This window comes from Mixophyes fleayi, chromosome 2 (genome assembly GCF_038048845.1).
Source record: "Mixophyes fleayi isolate aMixFle1 chromosome 2, aMixFle1.hap1, whole genome shotgun sequence".
In the NCBI taxonomy this organism is placed as follows: Eukaryota; Metazoa; Chordata; class Amphibia; order Anura; family Limnodynastidae; genus Mixophyes; species Mixophyes fleayi.
This window is the reverse complement of record NC_134403.1, coordinates 181,641,054-181,662,901: the sequence shown is the minus strand read 5'-3', so window position 1 is coordinate 181,662,901 and position 21,848 is coordinate 181,641,054. Positions and strand designations below refer to the sequence as shown.

The 21,848-nt window shown below is 44.0% G+C and overlaps 1 protein-coding gene and 1 long non-coding RNA gene across 2 annotated transcripts in view; one reads left to right on the top strand and one right to left on the bottom strand.

Moving 5' to 3' along the window:
- LOC142138398 (multidrug and toxin extrusion protein 2-like) overlaps positions 1 to 6,003 on the bottom strand; it is a 95,724-nt gene extending 89,721 nt beyond the window's left edge. Inside the window, exon 1 of the mRNA XM_075195047.1 lies at positions 5,725 to 6,003. Within this exon, the coding sequence (XP_075051148.1) occupies positions 5,725 to 5,877 (153 nt within the window). The 5' untranslated portion in view covers positions 5,878 to 6,003. The remainder of the gene's footprint in view (positions 1 to 5,724) is intronic.
- A 3,065-nt stretch (positions 6,004 to 9,068) lies between these two features.
- LOC142140258 (uncharacterized) lies at positions 9,069 to 12,422 on the top strand. The gene is made up of 3 exons (XR_012688362.1): positions 9,069 to 9,142; positions 11,616 to 11,880; positions 12,286 to 12,422. It is a non-coding gene; the product is annotated as an uncharacterized LOC142140258 (long non-coding RNA).
- The last annotated feature ends 9,426 nt before the right edge of the window (positions 12,423 to 21,848 follow it).

Genomic DNA, 21,848 nt, shown 5'->3' with positions numbered 1-21,848 from the left:
CATTTGCAATTATATAGATAAGCGCCCTGCGCTATTTCCTTTACATAAATTTATACCATAAGTTAATTATATGTGATCCAGTCACAATTGCGCTTAGGTTATAAGATTTTATGGACGTATTTTAGAATTATTTCTTTGTTTCCGCTAGTTCCATTCTTCCACTCAAGAAGAAAGATTATACCTGCTGTATTATGGAGAAGTTTTTTTTTTATGCTTCAAACCGTTGTGACAAAATGGATTTACTCTGTTACTCTGTCTTGCTGCTGGTAGTGGTTTTACTGATCTGCTTTGGGGATTCTTTTACCGCTAGTACTTACCATTACTCACTACTAGTGTAACTCAGTGCACCAGTTCCAACGTCTGGATATTGTAGCACCTCTTTGATGGTGACTGTAGCTGATTCCTCCTGACCATTTACTTAGGATCAGGTCTGCAGGGTTAACAGGCAGAGCATTGCCTCAGGGAACTGAGTTAAACAAAGGACAACCAGGGAACGGATTAGTGGGTTAACTCTTATTCTGGTTACATAATTAAGCAGATAATAGGTGTCATGCTAGATATTATAGATATATAAACAAGTGTGTTGTTTATTGCTCAATAGTAGCTCTTAATAGAGTGGCTACACATTGAAGTAGTGAAGATGCATCAGATAGAATGCAAGAATGCACACTCTTTACATGGGGCTCTGCTGTCCCTTTTACACAGTTCTTACTTGTAATCAATCCAGGTTGATTCACATATCTTAAATGTGAACAATCTTGGATCTTTTCACAAATTTTAACATTTCTCTTTGTGACTTGTGTTCTTCTTCTCATCTTCAGTTTGACAGGGGATCAGCCCCCTATTCACCATGGCACCGCTAAGTCTGGGAGATGTCCCCTTTAAAGCACCCAACCAACATAGTACCAGAAGACTTGTTCTGGGGTTTAGCTCTACCCTCCAAGCCTGGCTCTGTTAGGGAGTTTTAAACCATTAGAAGCTCCTCCGACGTTGCTGTACTGCGGCTAGCAGTAGTGCATGGCTACTTAACTGGAACACTAGAGACCAGGGGTAAAACACTTCGGAGGCCCCCCTATCTCCACTGGATCATAATAATAATTAATTAATTTTCTAATACATTTAATCATTTATTACTTTTAGCTTAGGTGCACAGCGCAAGTCATGAACCCATCAGTCATTGCAGAGTCAGACATCAACCCTTCTGACACTTAGTTCATGATCTTGATGAATTTAACCGAGACATATCCACTCCATGCCTCCAGCGACCCATATGCCTTCCTAGTATGCACCTTCACTCTGCACCACTCCTCTTCACCCTTCCCCACTTCACACCCATGTCCCAAGGTTTTCTTTATTTGCTTCCTTACAACTTGGCTTTCCAACACCTTCCTGTTTACTTTTTTAATACGGTTCAGAGGACAAAATATACATATACATTTGCATGCATGTTTTAGCTGTATGTTTTATGAATCTGTTGTTGTGAACTGGTAGACATTTCCTAACCTTTGCAACTGTACTTAAAAATGAAAATGAATAGACTTACAAATAAATAAATGTCAGTGCCAAGTTCAGTCAATGTCAAAATAAATGGAAAAGAATATATATATATATATATATATATATATATATATATATATATTTATTTATATATATATATATACTGTATATGAAATGTATATATAAATATATAAGAGGTGACATTTATGAATTTCTGCTTTGTACGCTACAAAAATTGCCCTTGTTAGATAATTTCACACAACATGAATCAATCACAGCAATACCAATGAAACTGATATGAGACTACAAGGTCAGGAATTGTACAGCACCACTCTTTCCCCTGCTACAGTCACCATCAAAAATGCTACATCAAGACAATGTGTGACCACACTCGGTCTGTGTATGGGGGTCATTGTCAACCTGGAAGACACCCCTCCCTTCTGGAAAGAAATTCTGCAACATGGGGTAAAGATGATCACTCAGTACAATTTAGTGACAATTATCATCGAGTTTGACTTTGCAGGGAATGACTGCAACCAATCCATGCCAAAGTAGTCCATTGCCTATGCTCTTTGCATCACTGAGCTGCATTACGTGTTGTTCAGTAATGTTTCACAAGCATACATTTTAGGGCAACAGCAGCATATTCAGTTCATAATCTGGCTTTTTTTTCTCTCTCTCTCTCTCTCTCTCTCTCTCTCTCTCTCTCTCTCTGTCTCTTTTCACTACATTTTCTATTATAGAATATACCCCTATGTGTGATTTGTTTCTTGGGGTTATGCAGGTCATTTGTATAAGTGTGGTGCCATGTAGATAATCTGATATATACTGAGATCATGCTATCCTATAAGCAGTAACTGACAGATCAGATGCAAAGGAAGAATGTCAGCAAGTAAAGTCGGAACTGAGAGTTTACACATTAACCACATACAAAGAGCAAAGTCAAAAGTAATCTCAGTAGATACAGAAAACAATAAGCAGGACACAGGGGCTGGACAGTTCCAATGGGGACTCTGCATGATATATTACAAGTGAGGATCTGCATACAAGCCAGGAGCTGGGTACATAGAGAATGGGTGCGTGTAAGACACATTAATGTACAGCAGCTCCCACCCTCTAACAATGTGAAAACATTAAAAGACGGAAATCAGGTCTGTGTTAAAACTGAAGTGACAAATCTGTTCATCGGTGACACAAGGAAATGGTTGCATTGCAGCTGATAATCAGAAGCACGCATCACACAGTGCTCATGACAGCACTCTAACAAAAATGCTCATTAGGAGGCTGTATATCGCCCTAAAGAAGCTTGACTAGGCCTGATCGTGCCAGCAATAGACAAGCAGGGTCAGCTTTCTGGGCAGGGTGGACAAATCAACACCGTTCCCGCCAACCCATATATTTCTTGCCGTGATATTCCTGGGGCATGGTTGCTACTTATTCTGGCTCCACTCTCACTGTGCACGCGCCCTCTCAGACCCTGCCATTTTGTAAAACAGTGTTCTTTAACTGCAAAATCAGATGAAAAACGTGCTATAGCATATCGTTGCGATCACTGACCTTATAGATATTGAAATCTTGTATAAAACTCCACTATTTAATTCCAATAACGTCAATGTTTTCTAAGTAAAATAAAGGAGCCCATTTATTTAAAAGCGGCGACAGGGATGGTTTTCTATCACTGCTTATTGCTGAGATAGAAAACTTACTTAATTTACTAAAATAAAACCACTGCGATAGCTGAATGATACTTAGATGCCTGGCCCTACTGTCTGGGAGCAGTAAGATTAGACTTACCGCTTTGCCGGGCCAAGTGTACAGGGATAAGCGGATGCATGACACAGATTGCTGGTTCACACATGTGCCGTGGCTTCGGTTTGCAGTTCCACTTGTAAAACAAATATTTATTTTTTTTAATAAAAAAAAACATCTGAAAATATAATTAAAAAATAAAATATTATTCCCAGATGAAAAAAATGCTTTATTTGACTATCGAAGCATTTTTCGATAGTCAAATTGTATCTCCTGCTATCGCCATCCTGAGATGGCAATAGCCAAAGCACTGCTTTATATTGGGAAGGCTACAGCCAGAGAAAGGCTGCAAATTATCACCAGTGGAGGATAACTCTGGCATTAGCACTGCTATTACCGGTTTTAAACCCTTGATAGATAAGGATAAACACTTTCTATTTCTGGGGGAAAAAACACTAGTTCCACCGAAAGTAGGGCTTTTATCTTCTTAACACAGCACTAAAAATGTAATAACTGCTGCACACTGTTTATTGCTTTGCACAGATTTATATTAGTGAAAGCTTGCACTTATTATATGAATTAAGCGACATATTTAACAATAACCGTTTTTGTCATCATCATTTTCATTTCTTACCGCAATCATAAGGAATGAAAGATCAGGACTATTTATTAAATGTGTTCTGCCAAAACAGCAGTCAGCAGTAAATGGTTGTCCAGGCTAACACCATAGTTTACCTGTCTCCTCTATGGTCACCATCGCAAAGTGGCCACCTTTGCGATAGTAACTCAAATGGAAAGCAGGAAAATGCGGTGAGGGATCCGAAGATCCTTCTACTGCAGTGCACTCCTACAGGGGCACATTTATCAATGTTCGCATAAAGTGAAAAATTGTTTTCATTCCTTATCGCATTGATAAGGATTGAACTATTTCTCAAATTTATGAAGAACGCAACACAGAAACAGCAGTTTGTGTAAACTGCTGTTTCTGTGATAAAAAAAAATACTTACCACTGCCTCTTTGGAATGCGCTGTCTCCCAATCTCCTCTTTGTCTGCTTCGTTATTTTTCTTACTGCAACTGCGCATGTGCAGTTCGAAGACCTGGTCATGCGCACAAACATCTGCAACTATAGTTGTAGAGAGAGCAGTGAGTGACAGGGAGGGATCATGTGATCCCTCCACATATGCGCTGTCCAGCTCTGCTCTTCGGAGCAGAGCTAAAAGCACTGAAATTTTTCAATTATGATAATGTACGCCAGCACGTTAGCATAACAGGTTACCAAAAAAAACTTTTTTCGGAACTTGTTAGAATGTGGAAGTAGCAGTCACCATATTATTGAATGGTGACTGCTCCCAAAAATGAAACAGAATGCAAAGCAGCAGAATGCACCGTTCATAAATATGCGGGACACTACAAGTGGCGTGGAATTTACGGTAAGTGTCTGAAAGTGTAACATCGCTACTTGTTAAATATGCCCTAAAGGCTTCAATGGCTAACGACATCAAGAGCTCTGATAGGGGCATATTTATGAAAGCACGGTAGTGCACTATCGTGCACTTACCGTGAAATTAAGCTCCCTGGGTGTCCTCCGGATATCTGCTGCTTTGCACTCCTCTTCGTTTTTGGGAGCAGTCACCATTCTACAGTATGGTGACTGCTCCCAGCTCAAATCTAACAAGTTCCGAAAAAACATTTTTTTCGGAAACTTGTCTTGAAGCTGGCGTACATTATTATAATTGAAGAAATCCAATGCTGTCAGCTCTGCTCCGAAGAGCAGAGCTAAACATGTGTGGAGGGATCACATGATCCCTACCTGTCACTCACCGCTCTCTCTCACAGAGCGGGGATCTTTGTGCGCATGTCCAGTTCTTGGAACTGCACATGCGCAATTGAAGAATGAAGAGAACGAGGAGAAGACCCAGAGACAGCACTTCCGAAGAGGGGGGTAAGTATGTGTTTTTTTTTATCACAGAAACAGCAGTTTTTCGGAACTGCTGTTTCTGTGATCTGTTGTTCATAAATTTGAGAAATAGTTCAATCCTTAAGGATAAGGATTGATAACTATTTCTCACTTTTGCCGAACATTGATAAATGTGCCCCATAATCTGTTAAATCACGAAAAATAGCAGTCCCCATAGAAACTTTTGGGGACTGCTATTGCATGGGTTAACAGCGGAACCCCAGCAGATATTGGAGATCTCAGCTGCGATCCCCTAGTTATAAATCAATATGATACTTAAAAATGCGGTTTTCAGTTTTTTAAAGAAAAAAATTGAATAATAAATAAACCCCTAAGACTCTTTACAACATGATTTTGAAATATGGCAATGTGTTTCATAAGAGAAGCAAATACATTTCCATTCCATAATGCAACCAGATATAAAACGCCCAGTTACATAATATATAGTACGGAGGGTTGCAATATACTGTGTACAGTCGCGTGCTCCTCGTGTGTCATAGTGATCTTTGCTTTCTTACCACAGGGCCGGCCACCAGACACTGCTGTTTTACTTCATCCCAGAAGTGAAGTGGCAGAACACGGCGAATAAGCGTCCGCAGACATCCGGGCTCCCCAGATAGAGGTGCGCTCTCCTGCCTCAGTACCCCGCTGCTCTCTCCGTACACCTTCATTGTACTGCTTGGTATCGGTACTAACCAGCGAACCCCTTGTGACTCCTCGGGACAGGGACAAGTGAAAAAGCCAGTTTTATTTCTATCACATACGCCCCCAGTCGTATAAATAAAAAGAGGAGGAGACCTGGGAAGATAACGGCGCTGAGTTTACCATTCATACGGACTGTATTGTGAGAAGAACTGGAAATTTGTAGACACATATCTGATATCTATCTATCTAAATGGGAGAGTGTGGATAATTCCGCCACTTGTTCTCATCTGCCTTTTCTACTTTTTTTTTTAATTTCAGTGCTTACTGACATTAAAGTGAGGTGCTAGGGTTGGGGAGATAATACTGCAAAGTTAATCTATTTCGTTTACTTAGTGTTCTGTCATATAGAGCTTATTCTTTATGGTTTCGCAAAAAATGTTTTACATTTCTTTATGATACCTAATTTGGCAGCGCCCCCCTCCTTGCGTACATGCCCCCTATCTCTGCAGAGTATATGCACCCACCTCCTTCTGCACAGTACCTGTACCCCATCCCTCTGCAAAGTACATGCTACCCTCCCTCATCACAGTAAATGCTCCCCTTCTTCATTACAGTTCATGCCTCCCCCCTCCCTCATCACAGTAAATGCCTGCCCTCTCCTCATCACAGTACATGCTCTGATCCCCTCTTCCCCTCCCTCATTACAGTACAGCTCCCCTTCCCTCCCCATCACAATACATGATCTGCCCCCCCCCATCACAGTACATGCACTCCCTCCCTCTGCACAGTACACGTACCACTCCCTCTTAACAGCACACGCTACCCTCCTCCTTCATCACAGTATACGTCCCCCCCCTTCATCACAGTAAATAGCTCCCCCCTCCCTCATCACAGTAGATGCCTGCCCCATCACTGTACATGTTTCTATTCCCGCTTCCCCTCCCTCATTACAGTACACGCTCCCCTTTCATCATAGTACATGCTCTGCTTCTTACCCTCGCTCATCACAGTAAACGCCCCCTCACTCATCACAGTACATGCAACTCTGCACCCTCCCCTATTACAGTACATGCCTACTCCCTCCACCCATATCACAGCACATGCACCGCCACTCCTCCCCTTTCCTATCAAAGTACATGCCTACCCACTCCTCCTATATCACAGTAAATGCCCCAATTATCTTACCTTGATTGTTGTTTACGTCACTGTACCACGCTCTCCCAGCCCTTCAGTGGCGCATCATGAAGGAATAGGAGTCAGGTGGTCCATTTGGGGCCCACACGGACGGAGGAGTCCATCTGGTTCCCTACAGCGGTACCGGCTGTACCCCACGATGGAGGTCCTGCATTTATTCATTCTGGAAGGAAGCTTCTATTCACCTCTGGGAAAAAGGAACCCACACTAGCCTTGCGGGAAAGTTGTGCCTGAAGACCCTTGCCCCACTAAGGTGTCTTATTGCTCCTGGTGTCCATTGCTTCAGCCAAGAGGGACCTAAATATCCTTATCCCCTTATGGGGCCTTATGGCTTCCTGGGTTGGGTAGGAATGGGGCCTTTCCCCTTTTGGAACCAGGTCCCTTTGCATGTTTTTTTCACCATGTACTGAGAAATTGGAACACACACCTCAGGCTTCAACAGAAAAAATAGAGTGTGTTCCTGGCAACCTATTTGGGGAGGAATTTATTTTCCTTATGCACACTACTTCTTTAAGTCCAGACTTTATCATAAATACTGTAAATATAAAACACACACCCCTCAGTGATAGGACAACTGTAACATAGCGGGCAACATTTTAAAATAAATTGTAGTTTGTAGCTGAGCAGGTGCATCTCAGCATATCACATGCGGTACTGAACTGGTTAGCACTACACATTCTTTTTTGAGTTGGGGCCCTGTAAAAGTGTCCTTTTGTAGTCTATTTAATTTTGTCTCTTGCCCTCGCTTTCTCATATTTAGTGTCTCGTTTATAGAGTTGGACAAAACAAATTTTTTTTGGTGTAAGATAAGCATTTCCATATCGCATAGGTAGACTTTATTGTATCATCGACTTGTTCTGTCTAACTGCTTCTGATTATACACATAAGTTTTCCTACATATGTTCAGTGTGCAAATGCATGCAACTCGAGTCCCTTTATGTCTAACCTTGCATTTCTGTATTACTTCTGATTACTTCTTCTTACCACTAAAAGTATAGACTGGATGTACACAATGGCTATTTACATCACCTTCTCTGAAACCTGGGCTACTACCTCTATTTATACACATCAATTGCAATACTTATGTATTTTTTTATTTTATTAACTTTAATTTATACAGAGTCAGCATGCTCCATTGTGTTTTACAATTGGGAACAACCACAAAATTTCAAACAAGACTAGGAGATAAATGTATCATACCCCGGTTTTGTCCACTCCCTCGAGTTCGGCGTCTTCGCAGCTTAAATTTAAGGCGGTGCTGCCTTGTAAAGGGAAACTTACCTTTACAAGGCAGCACCGCTTTAAATTTAAGCTGCGAAGACGCCGAACTCACGGGAGTGGACAAAACCGGGGTATGATACATTTATTCCTAGGTATTAAGTAAAATAGAAATAGTTAAGAGGGCCGTACACGTAATCCCAAGTCTAGGATAATGATTAAATATAGATGTAACTGAGGGTTCATCCTGACAATGATGGATAGCATAGTGAAAAAGGAGAGTTGCAGGATACAGTACGGGTCAAGCAAGTGATCTGAAGATTCTGGAAGATGTGAATCAGGCTTGCCAGATTTCCTGTGGAATACATAATAAGAAAGCCTGGTGCATTCATACAATTCTCAATAGCTGTCAATTTTACGCTAACAGGGATGAGTCTGCTGGGCAGATAATAAAGGGACATATGAGAGAGGTAGTTTGTCTTCAGCTTGAAACACTCGACTGTGCACATGATAGTTCAGAAAGGATCTGTGGTGCCATTATAAATGGATCATTGGTACTAGGAATGCAATGGTCCTTGTCCTGTATGGCAAGGTATTGGAGGAACTCCAAGCTAAGTGCTCAATGGTGGGGCAGCAAGATCCGAGCTATGGCTTGCCGTTGAGAAAGATGGCCATATCCTGGTAGAATTGTAAGCTAGTCACAGGTGAAACTGCATAAAGGAATAATTTATAGAAAATGGAAATTGTTTATTTGCTGACCTCACCGATGAAATATAGAGCTTCATTTAATGTGTGGTGCATCCTTAGCATTTCATCTCACCTTTGAGCCTGTTCAGCTGACTCCGCCATGAAAGTGATGTGGCCCTCAGAAGAACACAGGTGAGCCAACAGTTCTAAGTATGTCTTTTTTTTTTACAATTAATCATTAAGTACAATCATGTATTGGGTATCAGATTTCTAATGCACTTGTTTATAATATTCATGTTCTCTGCTTGTGACGCCTATTTTGTATCTGTCAGCATAGAAGTATATTCTCCTGCATGGAGCAGAGTTGTTTTCCAACTATACACTTCTTCCTGATAGTCACAGGCCAGATCCAGGGATCAATAATCATTGTAGATATTCCTTTGCCCAATATAGAACAGTACACAAATATTGCTGGACACAAAGCCTTTTTCCACATCAGGTGGGGGTTAATTATTTAATGGGTGCTTGTGGCTGGATCACTTATAAATAACTTATTGTATGAATGCATTTAAAGGAAATAACGCAGGGTGCTTATTTGTATAATTGTAGATGTACTGGTTTTGTTGTATCATGTGGTACTTTGTATAGGAAATGCATTCATTTCTGAGGTATATGTCTGATGCAGTAAGCATTTGTTTGAGGAGTATGTAGTGTAGCTTCGAGAGGAAGTTCTCATTAAGGCTAATTAAGTCTATTCATGTGGGTAACCAACATGTCCTTTTTAGTCTAAATGCACCACAGGAGGTCAGTACTTGTGTTCCTGAGTGGCCTTTTGTCTAGTGTGTTAGAACCTGTCTGAACATTGTAAACAACACATGATGTAGGATATCACAGATAAGTGTAAATTTTGTTAAGTATAAATGGCATTTAAATCTATGTTTAAGGAAACGTATTGCATCCTGATACTAAAAATAACTCAGTCTTTTTGGGGCCAGCAAAGAGTTCAGGGGGATGGCTTACCCCCTGCTAGGCTGTGACCAAAACTGTATAAAACAGCACTGGTTTGTACTGAAATATATCATTATTGTTCCATCTGACTTTCTGATCACTGGTACCTTCAACCAGTGTGAACTGTCCTTGTCAGGGTACTTGAGCTAAATAAACACCACTTGCTTCAAGACTTGCTTGACAACTTTTTCCCTGCTGAAATTTCCTGTGATCTACAGATTAGACCCAACTCTAATCCATTTCCGGCTGTTCTGCGGTTTGGACCCAGCTTTCCGGTACCACCGCACTGCCCGCTACCCAGCAGCTCTGGCCAGTGTGATAGGCCAGGTGGGATTCATCCACGGCAACCCTGATATATAGGAAGAGATCAGAGGTAGCAGCCCAGGTGCACCAGCAAGGGGGTACACTAGCAGCGACAGTTACCCAGAAAGAACACGTTGCTGGATGCCGTGAAGGAGTCCAGTTGTTTCAGCAGCTTAAGCCCCTCCTACTCCGGTTAGGGGGCGCTTTTGGAATAAAGAAAGGGTACGGTGGCAAAGTAAGCCAAGCCAGTTCCCAGCAACAAAAGATAGGGTGTCATAGGCAGTCCATCCTGTCACAGATTTCTGGTGGCAAGTGGTGGGATAATCCCAGTTGGTTTCTCGTGTACCAGTCTGGAGAGCTGAGTTATTCAGGAAAGGAATAACTGCAGCCAGGAGAACGCAGTAATTCATAGTATGCCAAGTATATGTGCCCCTCAATTTGCTGCTCTTACTTACCTTTGGAGACTCGTCTTCCTCCAGATACCCGGGAGCTGCTTCAATAAAACAGCTGCTTTACTGAAGCAGCTTCAGCGGCGGCGTGCCAGACAAAAGTGGTCTCACAAATGGCAGGGCTGAATGAGTATCTTTCCAGTCCTTATATAGGGCGGTGCCAAATAAATAGCAGGCACTCTATAGTGCAGCTCCAGCATTGCTGGAGCGATTTGAGGAGGCGCCAGCCATGGCTACTGTGCCTGTCCTATTGCACCATAGACAGAAGACGTGTTATCAGGGCTGAGATAACAAGATGTGAGTTCTCTAGTAATCGCAATTTTTAAATTGGCCTGATTGCTTAACTGTGAGATTTGTTTTATGCAATGCTCCAAATAGTTTTAATTTGACAAAGTAAAAGGCCTTAGACCAGTGGTGGGCAAACTCAGTCCTCAAGGGCTACCAACAGTTCATGTTTTTACGATTTATGTCTGTAGAAGCAGCTGGGATAATTACTGACCCAGCCAAATAGATTAACTCAGCTGTGCATGATTAAAGAAATCCTATAAACATGAACTGGTGGTAGCCCTTGAGGACTGAGTTTGCCCACCACTGCCTTAGACAAATACCATATGTAAGATGTCTGCCTTACCTGTCAATTATTCTGTCATCAACTGTATTCTGTATTAATGATCTTTCTGCTTCACTATGTGATTGATATTACCTGCACAGGTCAAGTCCATCTGTAAGTGGTAGAGAGGGTTTTTTAAAGCCACTGAGTTGTCAATGTGTGAAAATGGATATTTCTAACATTATCTGCTTGTTTCTATGTAAGTGTGAAACAGAGAAGACATTATGAAGACCGCTAATTTGTCATATTTATTCAAACATACCGTCTGACCCTGCTCTGTTGCATAAACCTGAAGCAGCTAGGAGGTGCAGCCAGGGAAGAGAGCCAGGAGGAGGCCAGTGAGGAGGAGAGCAAGGAAGAGGCCAGTGAGGAGGAGAGCCAGGAGGAGGCCAATGAGGAGGAGAGCCAGGAGGAGGCCAGTGAGGAGGAGAGCCAGGAGGAGGCCAGTGAGGAGGAGAGCCAGGAGGAGGCCCTGGAGGAGGCCAATGAGGAGGAGAGCTAGGAGGAGGCCAGTAAGGAGGAGAGCCAGGAGCAGGCCCAGGAGGAGGAGGCTGTTGAATGTAAGTATCCTGAGGTAATAATGATGTAAATTTTGTGGGGTTGGGCCGCCAGCATTAAAGTGTAGTCATCAAAAAGCCTTTGTTTAACACAAAGAATTTACCCTAGACCTAGGCAACCATAATAAGTGTTTTTGGCAAACACCCCTTCCCTCCAAGCCACCCCACAAATATATATATATATATATATGCATGTACAACGAAAAAGTAGTAGTCCTTTGGCTACTACAGTGTTCAGCATAGCATGAACCTTTGCAGAGAGTTTCAAGTTATATAACAATATAACATTTCATGACTCTACAGAGCATGGCTAATGTGTAAACAAAGTATACCCATAAAAGTAATATATGTTGACAAAGTGATTTAAGCGTACAAATCTAATTTGTTTTTTTGCATATTTTTTAATAGCTCAAGAAGACCAGTTTCGTGCACCCCTGCCCTGGATTCCTGCACACCTGGTCAAGTTGACAATCCCCCATCCCTGACATATCTCGTTAAAAAAAAGTAAAAAATACCCCTAAAAAATGTATAATTAATAGAAACATTTTATAGCACATAATTTTGTTTATTTTTTTACTGTTTAGTTATTAAAAATTTTTTTTAAAACATTAGTGTGTGTTTTGTTTTAGATAAAAGAAAATGTATATTCATGTACATTTGTACCATAATGCCAAAATTTTTTTTTTTATTTTTTTTTAACTTTTTATTTACAACAGCAGATACATGTATACAGCACAACAGTACAAATTATACATCTTGTCCAGGTACCAATATTACTAGATATAAGGACACCAGATAAGAAAAATGAGAAATGCAAAAGAAAATAACAGACAAAATAAAGATACATCTTTCTCATCCAGGTACATTCCAGGAGGGAGTTAAAGATCTGCGAAGTGAACACTTGAGATAGAAAATGTTTTCCCCCAATAGCAAAGGTGCAACTTATACCATTGTACTTATCTAGCGAATAGAACACACTGCTATGATTTTTTATTTTTTTGTGGAGGTACGAGGGGAGGGGAGGAAGCGGGAGGGACAGAGGGGGAGAGGTGGATAGAGGGAGCACGAGGAGAATAGGAGAAAGAGAGTTACCGAGATTGAAGAGAGAAGAAGAGGGAGAAGCAACTTAGGCTTATGAGAGGCCTGGCATAGTACTGTTGTTAAAGCTATACCAAGGATCCCATATTTTGTGGAACGTGGAGACCTTGTCATGGAGGAGACTAGTCATATATTCCATGGATGTTGTGTGCCAGGTTCTTTTCATAACTCCCTCTTTAGAAGGTTGTGAGGCCTTCTTCCATTCACTAGCTATTTGTAACTTAGCTGCATTATAGATGTGTCGAATCAGCTTATCTGATGTCTTAGTAATGCCCTTGATAGGTTGGTAAAGGAGCACCGAGAGTGGATTCTTAGGCACGTTAATTGAGGTGACCTGTCGGACCAGAGATATAACATCGTCCCAGAATTTAGCCACCAGAGGGCAATCCCACCACACATGGAGAAAAGAGCCCACCGCCCCGTAATCACGCCAACATAAATTTGAGGTTTGGGGAAAGATAGCATGGAGCCTCTCAGGGACCATATACCATCTGGTGTAGACCTTGTATGAGTTTTCACGGATAGCTGTATTAATAGATGACCTTGAGATTTTTTCACGAATGAGCGACCATCTCTCCTCGTCTAGGGTCACTCCAAGATCCTGTTCCCAAGCCTGCTCAAACGGTTCCTTAGGAGGAGATGAGGAGGACACGAGGGAACTATACAGGATCGATATATAGCCACGGCGACCCGGGCTATAAATACAGTGCCTCTCAAAGAGTGTTGGCAACCGCAACCTAGATGAATGAGTCTGGGCTTGAATAAAGCTTTTAATTTGTACATAGTGAAAGTAAAGGTTGTTTGGAAGTGCATGTTTCTCCCTCAGGTCTGTGAAAGAGCGTGGAGCATGCTCTCCCATCAGATGAAGAAAACGGTCTATTCCTGCATTCCTCCAAGGGTAAGCAAAAGCATTGATGCACCCCTGTGGGAAACCAGGGTGTCTCCACAGCTGGGTGAGAGGCGAAGGATATGGGGCTAGTGTATATTTTTTGTTCAATTGGTCCCAAACCTCCAGTGTAAAACGGATGGAGGGCGTAACAAGGACTGAGGCTGGTCTGACACTCCTAGGAATCCAAGGTAGAAAGCGAACTCCTATATCTGGAGACAACAAATCTTCGATATCCACCCACCTCTTGGTTCCCAGTGGCGAGAGCCAAGAAATGAGATGAGTCAATTGTGTAGCTTGGTAATATTTGTCAAACAGGGGGAGACCCAGGCCACCATTATATTTAGATTTAGCTAGACAAAGTTTGCTGCGTCTGGGCCTCTTACCCTGCCATACAAACTCACCGCATATAGATTGAATGGAGCCCAAGAAAGAGTCAGGGACTTTAACCAGAAGGGTCTGAAATAAATATAAAAGTCTGGGTAAGACATTCATTTTGATGGCGTTGATCCTTCCGAACCATGAGATGTAAAGAGAACCCCAGGTCGATAGGTCACGTTTTATTGTAGACAACAAAGGGGGGAAATTAGCCTGAAACAAATTTTCGTAGGAGTTTGTTATATAGACTCCCAGATATCAGATTGCTTTGGGTCGCCACTGAAACTCAAAATTAAGCTCTAAGACTTTCTTTATGTGAGGTGAGAGATGTAGCGCAAGCGCTTCTGATTTAGAGTTATTTACTTTGTATCCGGAAAGAAAGCCGAAATTTTGTAATTCCATGAATAAATTGGGAAGAGAAGTTTGAGGTGATGATAATGTGAGAAGGACATCATCTGCAAACAACAATATCTTATATTGTCTACTCTTGACCTGGATCCCCCTTACATCTGGGTTCAGTCGAATCCGAGCAGCAAGTGGTTCGATACATAGTGCATAGATAAGAGGGGAGAGAGGTCAACCTTGTCTCGTCCCGTTCTTGATGCCAAACACGGAAGAACTCAAACCATTTGTCGACACCGAGGAGGATGGGCTATGATATAAGGCTTGAATACCTTGAAGAAAATTGCCAAAGAATCCAAAGGATTGGAGGGTTTGAAACATAAATGGCCAGGAGAGCCTATCAAAGGCTTTCTCTGCGTCTAACGTCAAGACTACAGAAGGAAGTTTGGTCTGGTTTATGTAAGAAATCAGGTCTATAGTTCTCCTGGTATTGTCTAGAGCTTGTCTGTTTGGGACAAATCCAACTTGATCTGGGTCTATAAGGTGCGACAAATGATTGTTCAACCTATTCGCCAGAATTTTGGCAAATAGCTTAATATCCGCATTTAGCAACGAGATGGGCCGATAGTTAGCACACAGTGTGGGATCCTTATTTGGCTTGGGTATTACTATGATATTAGAACGTGTAGTGTCTCTGTGAAATTGTTCCCCCCGTAGGATAGAATTGAAAATAGTAAGTAAGTGCAGAGACAAAATATGCTTAAAGGTTTTATAGTACGAGGTGGTGAATCCATCAGGACCAGGAGCCTTGGAAGTCTTTAGGGATTTAGGAGCTGTCTTAAGCTCCTCCTCACTAATGTCTTCGTTCAGTTTGGAAGCTATGTTCTTGTCTAGCCTTGGAAGGTTACATGTCTTTAGGAATTGTTGAATAATAGACGGTGAGGGAGGTACAGGGGTGCCCTCTTTATTCAGATTATATAGAGATTTGTAGTAGCTATAAAAAGAATCGTTGATAACTTTCGGGTCGTAACTCAGCGTACCCTTCTTGTCTCTTACTGCCATTATTGCCTGAGCAGCTCTTTTTGCCTTCAATTTGTTTGCTAGCATAGTGTCAGATTTATTACTTTTCTCATAAAATGTTTGATTGAGCCAGCGGAGGGCCCTCTCAGTCTTTTCTGCTAACAAAGATTGGATTTCACCTCTAATGGAGAGGATTTGCTTATATACTAATTTTGATTAAGTTTGTTTGTGAATACCCTCTAGCTGTTGCAACTGGGCAGTAAGAGAGTTTAGTTTCAAGGTTTGTTGTTTTTTACGAAAGGAGGCAAACTTAATAATGGCCCCTCTGATAACTGATTTATGTGCCTCCCAGACCGTGGAAAGAGGGGTGTCAGTGTTAGGAACCCCTCCAGCTGGCACAACACAACCCGGAATCTACTCTGCCAGTCAGGTGTTCACTGGAGCCCCTGATGGTGGGGACAGACTGGGCCGCAGACTGACAGAGGGTCGTGAAGTGCGTACCAGCTGGGGAGAACCCAGGCAAGGGGAGTCAGGTCCACGCAGAGGTCAAGGGCCGGCAGCAGACAACAGTATCGATGAACAAGCTGAGGTCAGGGGTCACAGGCAAATAGCAGAACGGGTAAACAGGCCAAAGATCAGGGTCACAGGAAACACGAGCAAGGTCCAAATCAAAGCCAAGGGTCATACACGGGGAGTCAAATCGAGATATCAGGATACAGGACAGGAACTAGCAGGTTAGCAGACTGGAACACAGAAGCTATAACCGGCAATGAGGCAGCAGACCTCATTGCCTTATATACCAGTGGCCACCAATCAGAGCCTAGCTCTGAATTAGACACAGCCCCCAGCATAATTAATAGGCTGCATTAATTAGCCCACAGGCTAGAACATATGGTGAGCGCTGCGCCCGGCTTCCTCTCATTGCCGGGACGCAGCGCCGAAGCGTCTTCTCGTTGCCCCGGCAACGGCCGGGTCAGGGCCGGAAGTGACGTCCCGGTCGCCATAGCGACGGCCGGGACGCAGGTGAGTGAGTCGCGGCGGCTGGGCACCGCCGCGGCTCGTAACAGTACCCCCCCCCTTGAGGAGGGGTCGAGGGACCCCGACATCCAGGTTTTCTTGGGAACCTCCTGAAGAATTCCTTCAATTGTTTAGGGGCATGGAGTTGTCTTCGCGGGACCCAAGATCGCTCTTCTAACCCGCGATTCCTCCACTGCACCAGGAAGTGCACCTGTCCTTGCACTTTTTTGGAATCTAAAATCCTTTGAACCACATATCTTAGTGGCTTACTCGAACTTCCCCCAGGCACAGTTGAGGATTGGCTAGGATACAATACCGGCTTCAACAATGAACAATGAAATGTGTTCGGAATTTTTAGTGAGCTAGGAATCTTCAATCTAAAAGCTACCGGATTGATCTGTTTGGTAATCATGAACGGCCCAATAAATTTAGGCTCTAGTTTTTTACAAGGCTGTCTGAGCCTAAGATTTCTAGTTGATAGCCATACTTTCTGGCCCACTTTGAATGGGCAGGTGGTACGGTGGCGATCCGAAAATTTTTTGGCCGACAATGAGGATTTTTTCAAGGAGGACTGAACTTTCCCCCAAATTACTTTCAGATCAGCAGCTGTGGAATGAATCTCCGGAATACCAGCAGATTTGAGAGAGTACAGAGAATTAGACCTGGGATGGAAACCGAAGTTACAGTAGAACGGGGAAGTTTGAGTAGATGAGTGAGATGAGTTATTGTAGGCAAACTCTGCCCAAGGCAGCAAAGATGACCAGTTGTCATGGAATTCTGAGGAATAACATCGGAGGAACTGTTCAAGTGCTTGGTTAACCCTTTCAGTTTGCCCGTTAGACTGAGGGTGGTATGCCGATGACAGACTGATCCGGATTCCGAGGAGGGTGCAGAAAGATTTCCAGAATTGTGCTATGAATTGTGAACCACGATCAGAAACAATATCGGAAGGAAGTCCATGGAGCCGGAAAACATGTTGTATGAAGAGAATGGCCAGATCTCGAGCTGTAGGAAGCCTGGTTAATGGGATGAAATGTGCCATTTTACTGAAACGGTCCACCACAACCCAAATAGTATTATGTCCTGCAGAAGGTGGCAAATCAACAATAAAATCCATGGACAAATGTGTCCAAGGTTTTGCAGGAATGGGCAATGGAAGCAATTGACCCACCGGGCGAGTCCTGGGGACTTTGTTCCTGGCACAAATTTCACACGAGAGGACATGACTTTTGATGTCAGCGGACAAGGATGGCCACCAGACCGTACGGGAAAGGGACTCCAGCGTTTTATAAACTCCAGGGTGTCCAGCAGACCTACTATTATGCGCCTCTGCAAGAACCGCCTTCCTTAGATGGACTGGAACAAAAAGACGTTGTTCCGGAGTAGTATCAGGGGCTAATTTCTGGAATCTCTGAAGTGTGATACTCAGATCTTGGGTTAATCCAACATGGATTATGGAAGGAGGAATAATAGGCTCTGGGTTCGAAACTGGAACCTGGTGTGCCAAGAAACTTCTGGACAGAGCATCTGCCCGGACATTTTTGGAACCCGGTCGATAGGTGATCAGGAAATTGAACCGGGTAAAGAATAACGACCAACGGGCCTGTCTGGGATTTAGACGTTTGGCCGATTGTATATATTGCAAGTTCTTGTGGTCGGTAATGACAGAGATCTGATGTGGAGCACCCTCCAGCCAATGTCGCCACTCCTCGAAGGCCCATTTGATTGCCAACAGTTCCCTATTCCCGACATCATAGTTGGCTTCTGCTGAAGAGAACTGACGGGAGAAATAGGCACACGGGTGTAGACGATTAGTATGAGGGTCCTTCTGTGATAGTATAGCCCCAGCACCGACGTCAGAGGCGTCGACCTCAAGAACAAATGATTTAGCTGGATCCGGGTGTCTAAGGACCTGAGCAGAGACAAAGGCTTTTTTCAGGCTTTCGAATGAGGCTACTGCTTGAGGCGACCAATTAGTTGGATTCATTCCTTTACGGGTTAGGGCGACAATGGGAGCCACGATGTCCGCAAAACCTGGAATGAACCTTCTATAATAATTGGAGAAGCCCAGAAACCTCTGCACCGCCTTAAGGTTGTTTGGTTGCACCCAATCTAGAATAGCCTGAACCTTAGTTGGATCCATGGAGAATCCCTCAGAAGAGATTATGTAACCTAAAAAGGATACTTTCTGCACCTCCAACTCACACTTTTCTAGTTTGGCGTAAAGGTGGTTCTCTCGCAGTCTTCGTAGAACTTGTTTAACGTGATTCTGATGTACAGACAGCGATCTGGAATAGATGAGGATATCATCTAAATAGACGACCACGAAACTACCAAGAAAGTCCCGAAGAACCTCATTGATTAAGTCCTGGAATACTGCAGGTGCATTGCTAAGACCGAACGGCATAACCAAGTATTCATAATGGCCAGAGTGCGTATTGAATGCCGTCTTCCACTCGCCTCCCTCCTTGATATGGATGAGGTTATACGCTCCACGAAGATCGATTTTTGAGAAGACAGTAGCACCTCTCAGCTGATCAAATAATACGGAGATTAGCGGAAGGGGATAGGTATTCTTGATTGTAATAAGATTCAATCCCCGGTAATCAATACAGGGTCTTAGTCCTCCGTCCTTTTTGGATACAAAGAAGCATCCTGCTCCTACGGGAGATTTAGATGACCTGATGAAGCCCTTCTCCAGATTTTCTTCAATGTATTCCTGCATGGACTTGGTCTCCGGACCAGAGAGAGAGTACAGGCGACCCTTAGGCAACTTGGAACCAGGAATAAGCTCGATGGCACAGTCAAAGTCACGGTGAGGTGGTAAGGTGTCAGCAGCTTTCTTGGAGAACACATCCCAGAACTCATGATATTGTGAGGGAAGCTGCTCCGGAATAGACTGAATCACCCGCAGGGGCAGTGACAAGCAGGACTGTGTACAGTAAGAGCTCCACTGGACAATTTCTCCTTTTACCCAGTCCATGACAGGGTTATGACGGGAAAGCCATGGGTGGCCCAAGATCAAGGGAACTGATGAACAATCGATAAGAAGGAAGGTTATTGACTCTGAATGGAGAGCTCTGATTTTTAATTGTAGTGGCGAGGTCTCCCAGGAAATCTTGCCACCAGGCAACGGACCTCCATCTAAGCCACAGACAGTAATAGCGGACTTGAGTTTTACCATCAGAATTTTAGCAGCGCGGCCGAACCCGATGTCCAGGAAGTTGCCTGCAGCTCCACTATCAACGAAGGCCGAAAGGTCCATTGAACGAGCACTAAACATGAGCTGTGCAGGGATCAATACGGCGTTTTTCGGGGAGACAATCTGCAGACCTAGGTGAACTTTCCCCTCGTTCCCTAGGCATGCTCTTTTCCCGGCTTATTCGGGCAGGAACGGGAGAAGTTGGCCTTTTGTGCCGCAATAGAGACATAGGCCCTGTGATCTTCTCTTGTCTCTTTCCTCAGGGGAGAGACGATACGCCCCCAATTGCATGGGTTCCTCACCATCCGTGGGAACAGGAATGAAGCCGGATGGAGGTGATGATGTCTCCTTTTCGATTTTCCGCTCTTTAAATCTCCTGTCGATTTTAATGGAGAGGTGCATCAGATCCTCCAGAGAGGTAGGAGATGGGTACTGCACCAAAGAGTCTTTGACCTGTTCCGACAGGCCAAGACGGAACTGACTCCGCAAGGCAGGATCATTCCATCCACTATCAGGTGACCATCTACGGAATTCAGCGCAGTATTCCTCTGCCGAGCGCCGGCTTTGTTTCAAGGCCCGTAGATGAGTTTCAGCGGAGGCAGTACGGTCGGGTCGTCATATAGTAGACCTAACGCCTCGAAGAAAGCGTCTACTGACTGCATGGCAGGACTGGTCTGCGGCAAGGAAAACGCCCAGGACCCTGGGTCACCCTGTAGAAGGGAAATGATAATCCCGACTCTTTGATGCTCTGACCCGGAGGAGCGGGGTCTCAATCGGAAATAGAGCTTGCAGCTCTCCCTGAAATTCCGAAACAGGGACCTATTTCCAGAGAAGCGATCCGGCAAGTTCATCTTAGGTTCACAGACGGAACTTGGAGTGGGTTGTGACACTTTTGCGGCTTATTCTTGAACAGACAGACGCTCAGCCAATCCCTGGATCATCTGATATAAGGACTCAACATGAGCTGCTAGGGCTTGTGCCGGAGACGGTGAGGATCCACTTGCATCCATTCCAACCTCGTCTCCGTGAGTGGGCCGGTTATAATGTTAGGAACCCCTCCAGCCGGCACAACACAACCCGGAATCTACTCTGCCAGTCAGGTGTTCACTGGAGCCCCTGATGGTGGGGACAGACTGGGCCACAGACTGACAGAGGGTCGTGAAGTGCGTACCAGCTGGGGAGAACCCAGGCAAGGGGAGTCAGGTCTACGCAGAGGTCAAGGGCCGGCAGCAGACAACGGTATCGATGAACAAGCTGAGGTCAGGGGTCACAGGCAAATAGCAGAACGGGTAAACAGGCCAAAGATCAGGGTCACAGGAAACACGAGCAAGGTCCAAATCAAAGCCAAGGGTCATACACGGGGAGTCAAATCGAGATATCAGGATACAGGACAGGAACTAGCAGGTTAGCAGACTGGAACACAGAAGCTATAACCGGCAATGAGGCAGCAGACCTCATTGCCTTAAATACCAGTGGCCACCAATCAGAGCCTAGCTCTGAATTAGACACAGCCCCCAGCATAATTAATAGGCTGCATTAATTAGCCCACAGGCTAGAACATATGGTGAGCGCTGCGCCCGGCTTCCTCTCATTGCCGGGACGCAGCGCCGAAGCGTCTTCTCGTTGCCCCGGCAACGGCCGGGTCAGGGCCGGAAGTGACGTCCCGGTCGCCATAGCGACGGCCGGGACGCAGGTGAGTGAGTCGCGGCGGCTGGGCACCGCCGCGGCTCGTAACAGTCAGGCGTTAGATTAAGTTCAAAGTATTCTTGGAGGCAAGACTCAATCTGCTCTTTAAACACGGGTAGCTTGAGTAAAGATTTGTTTAATCTCCAGGATGAGTTACTTTTTAGATTTATCCAACAGATCAAACGAAGCCGTGACTATTCAGTGATCCGACCACGGGTTGGTGAGTATATCAGTACGAGTGAGAAGTTGTATAACTTTACTGCAGCCCATAATCATATCAATTCTGGAGTAAGAATTGTGTGGATGTGAATAAAAAGTATAGTTCCGAGAGGAGGAGTTATG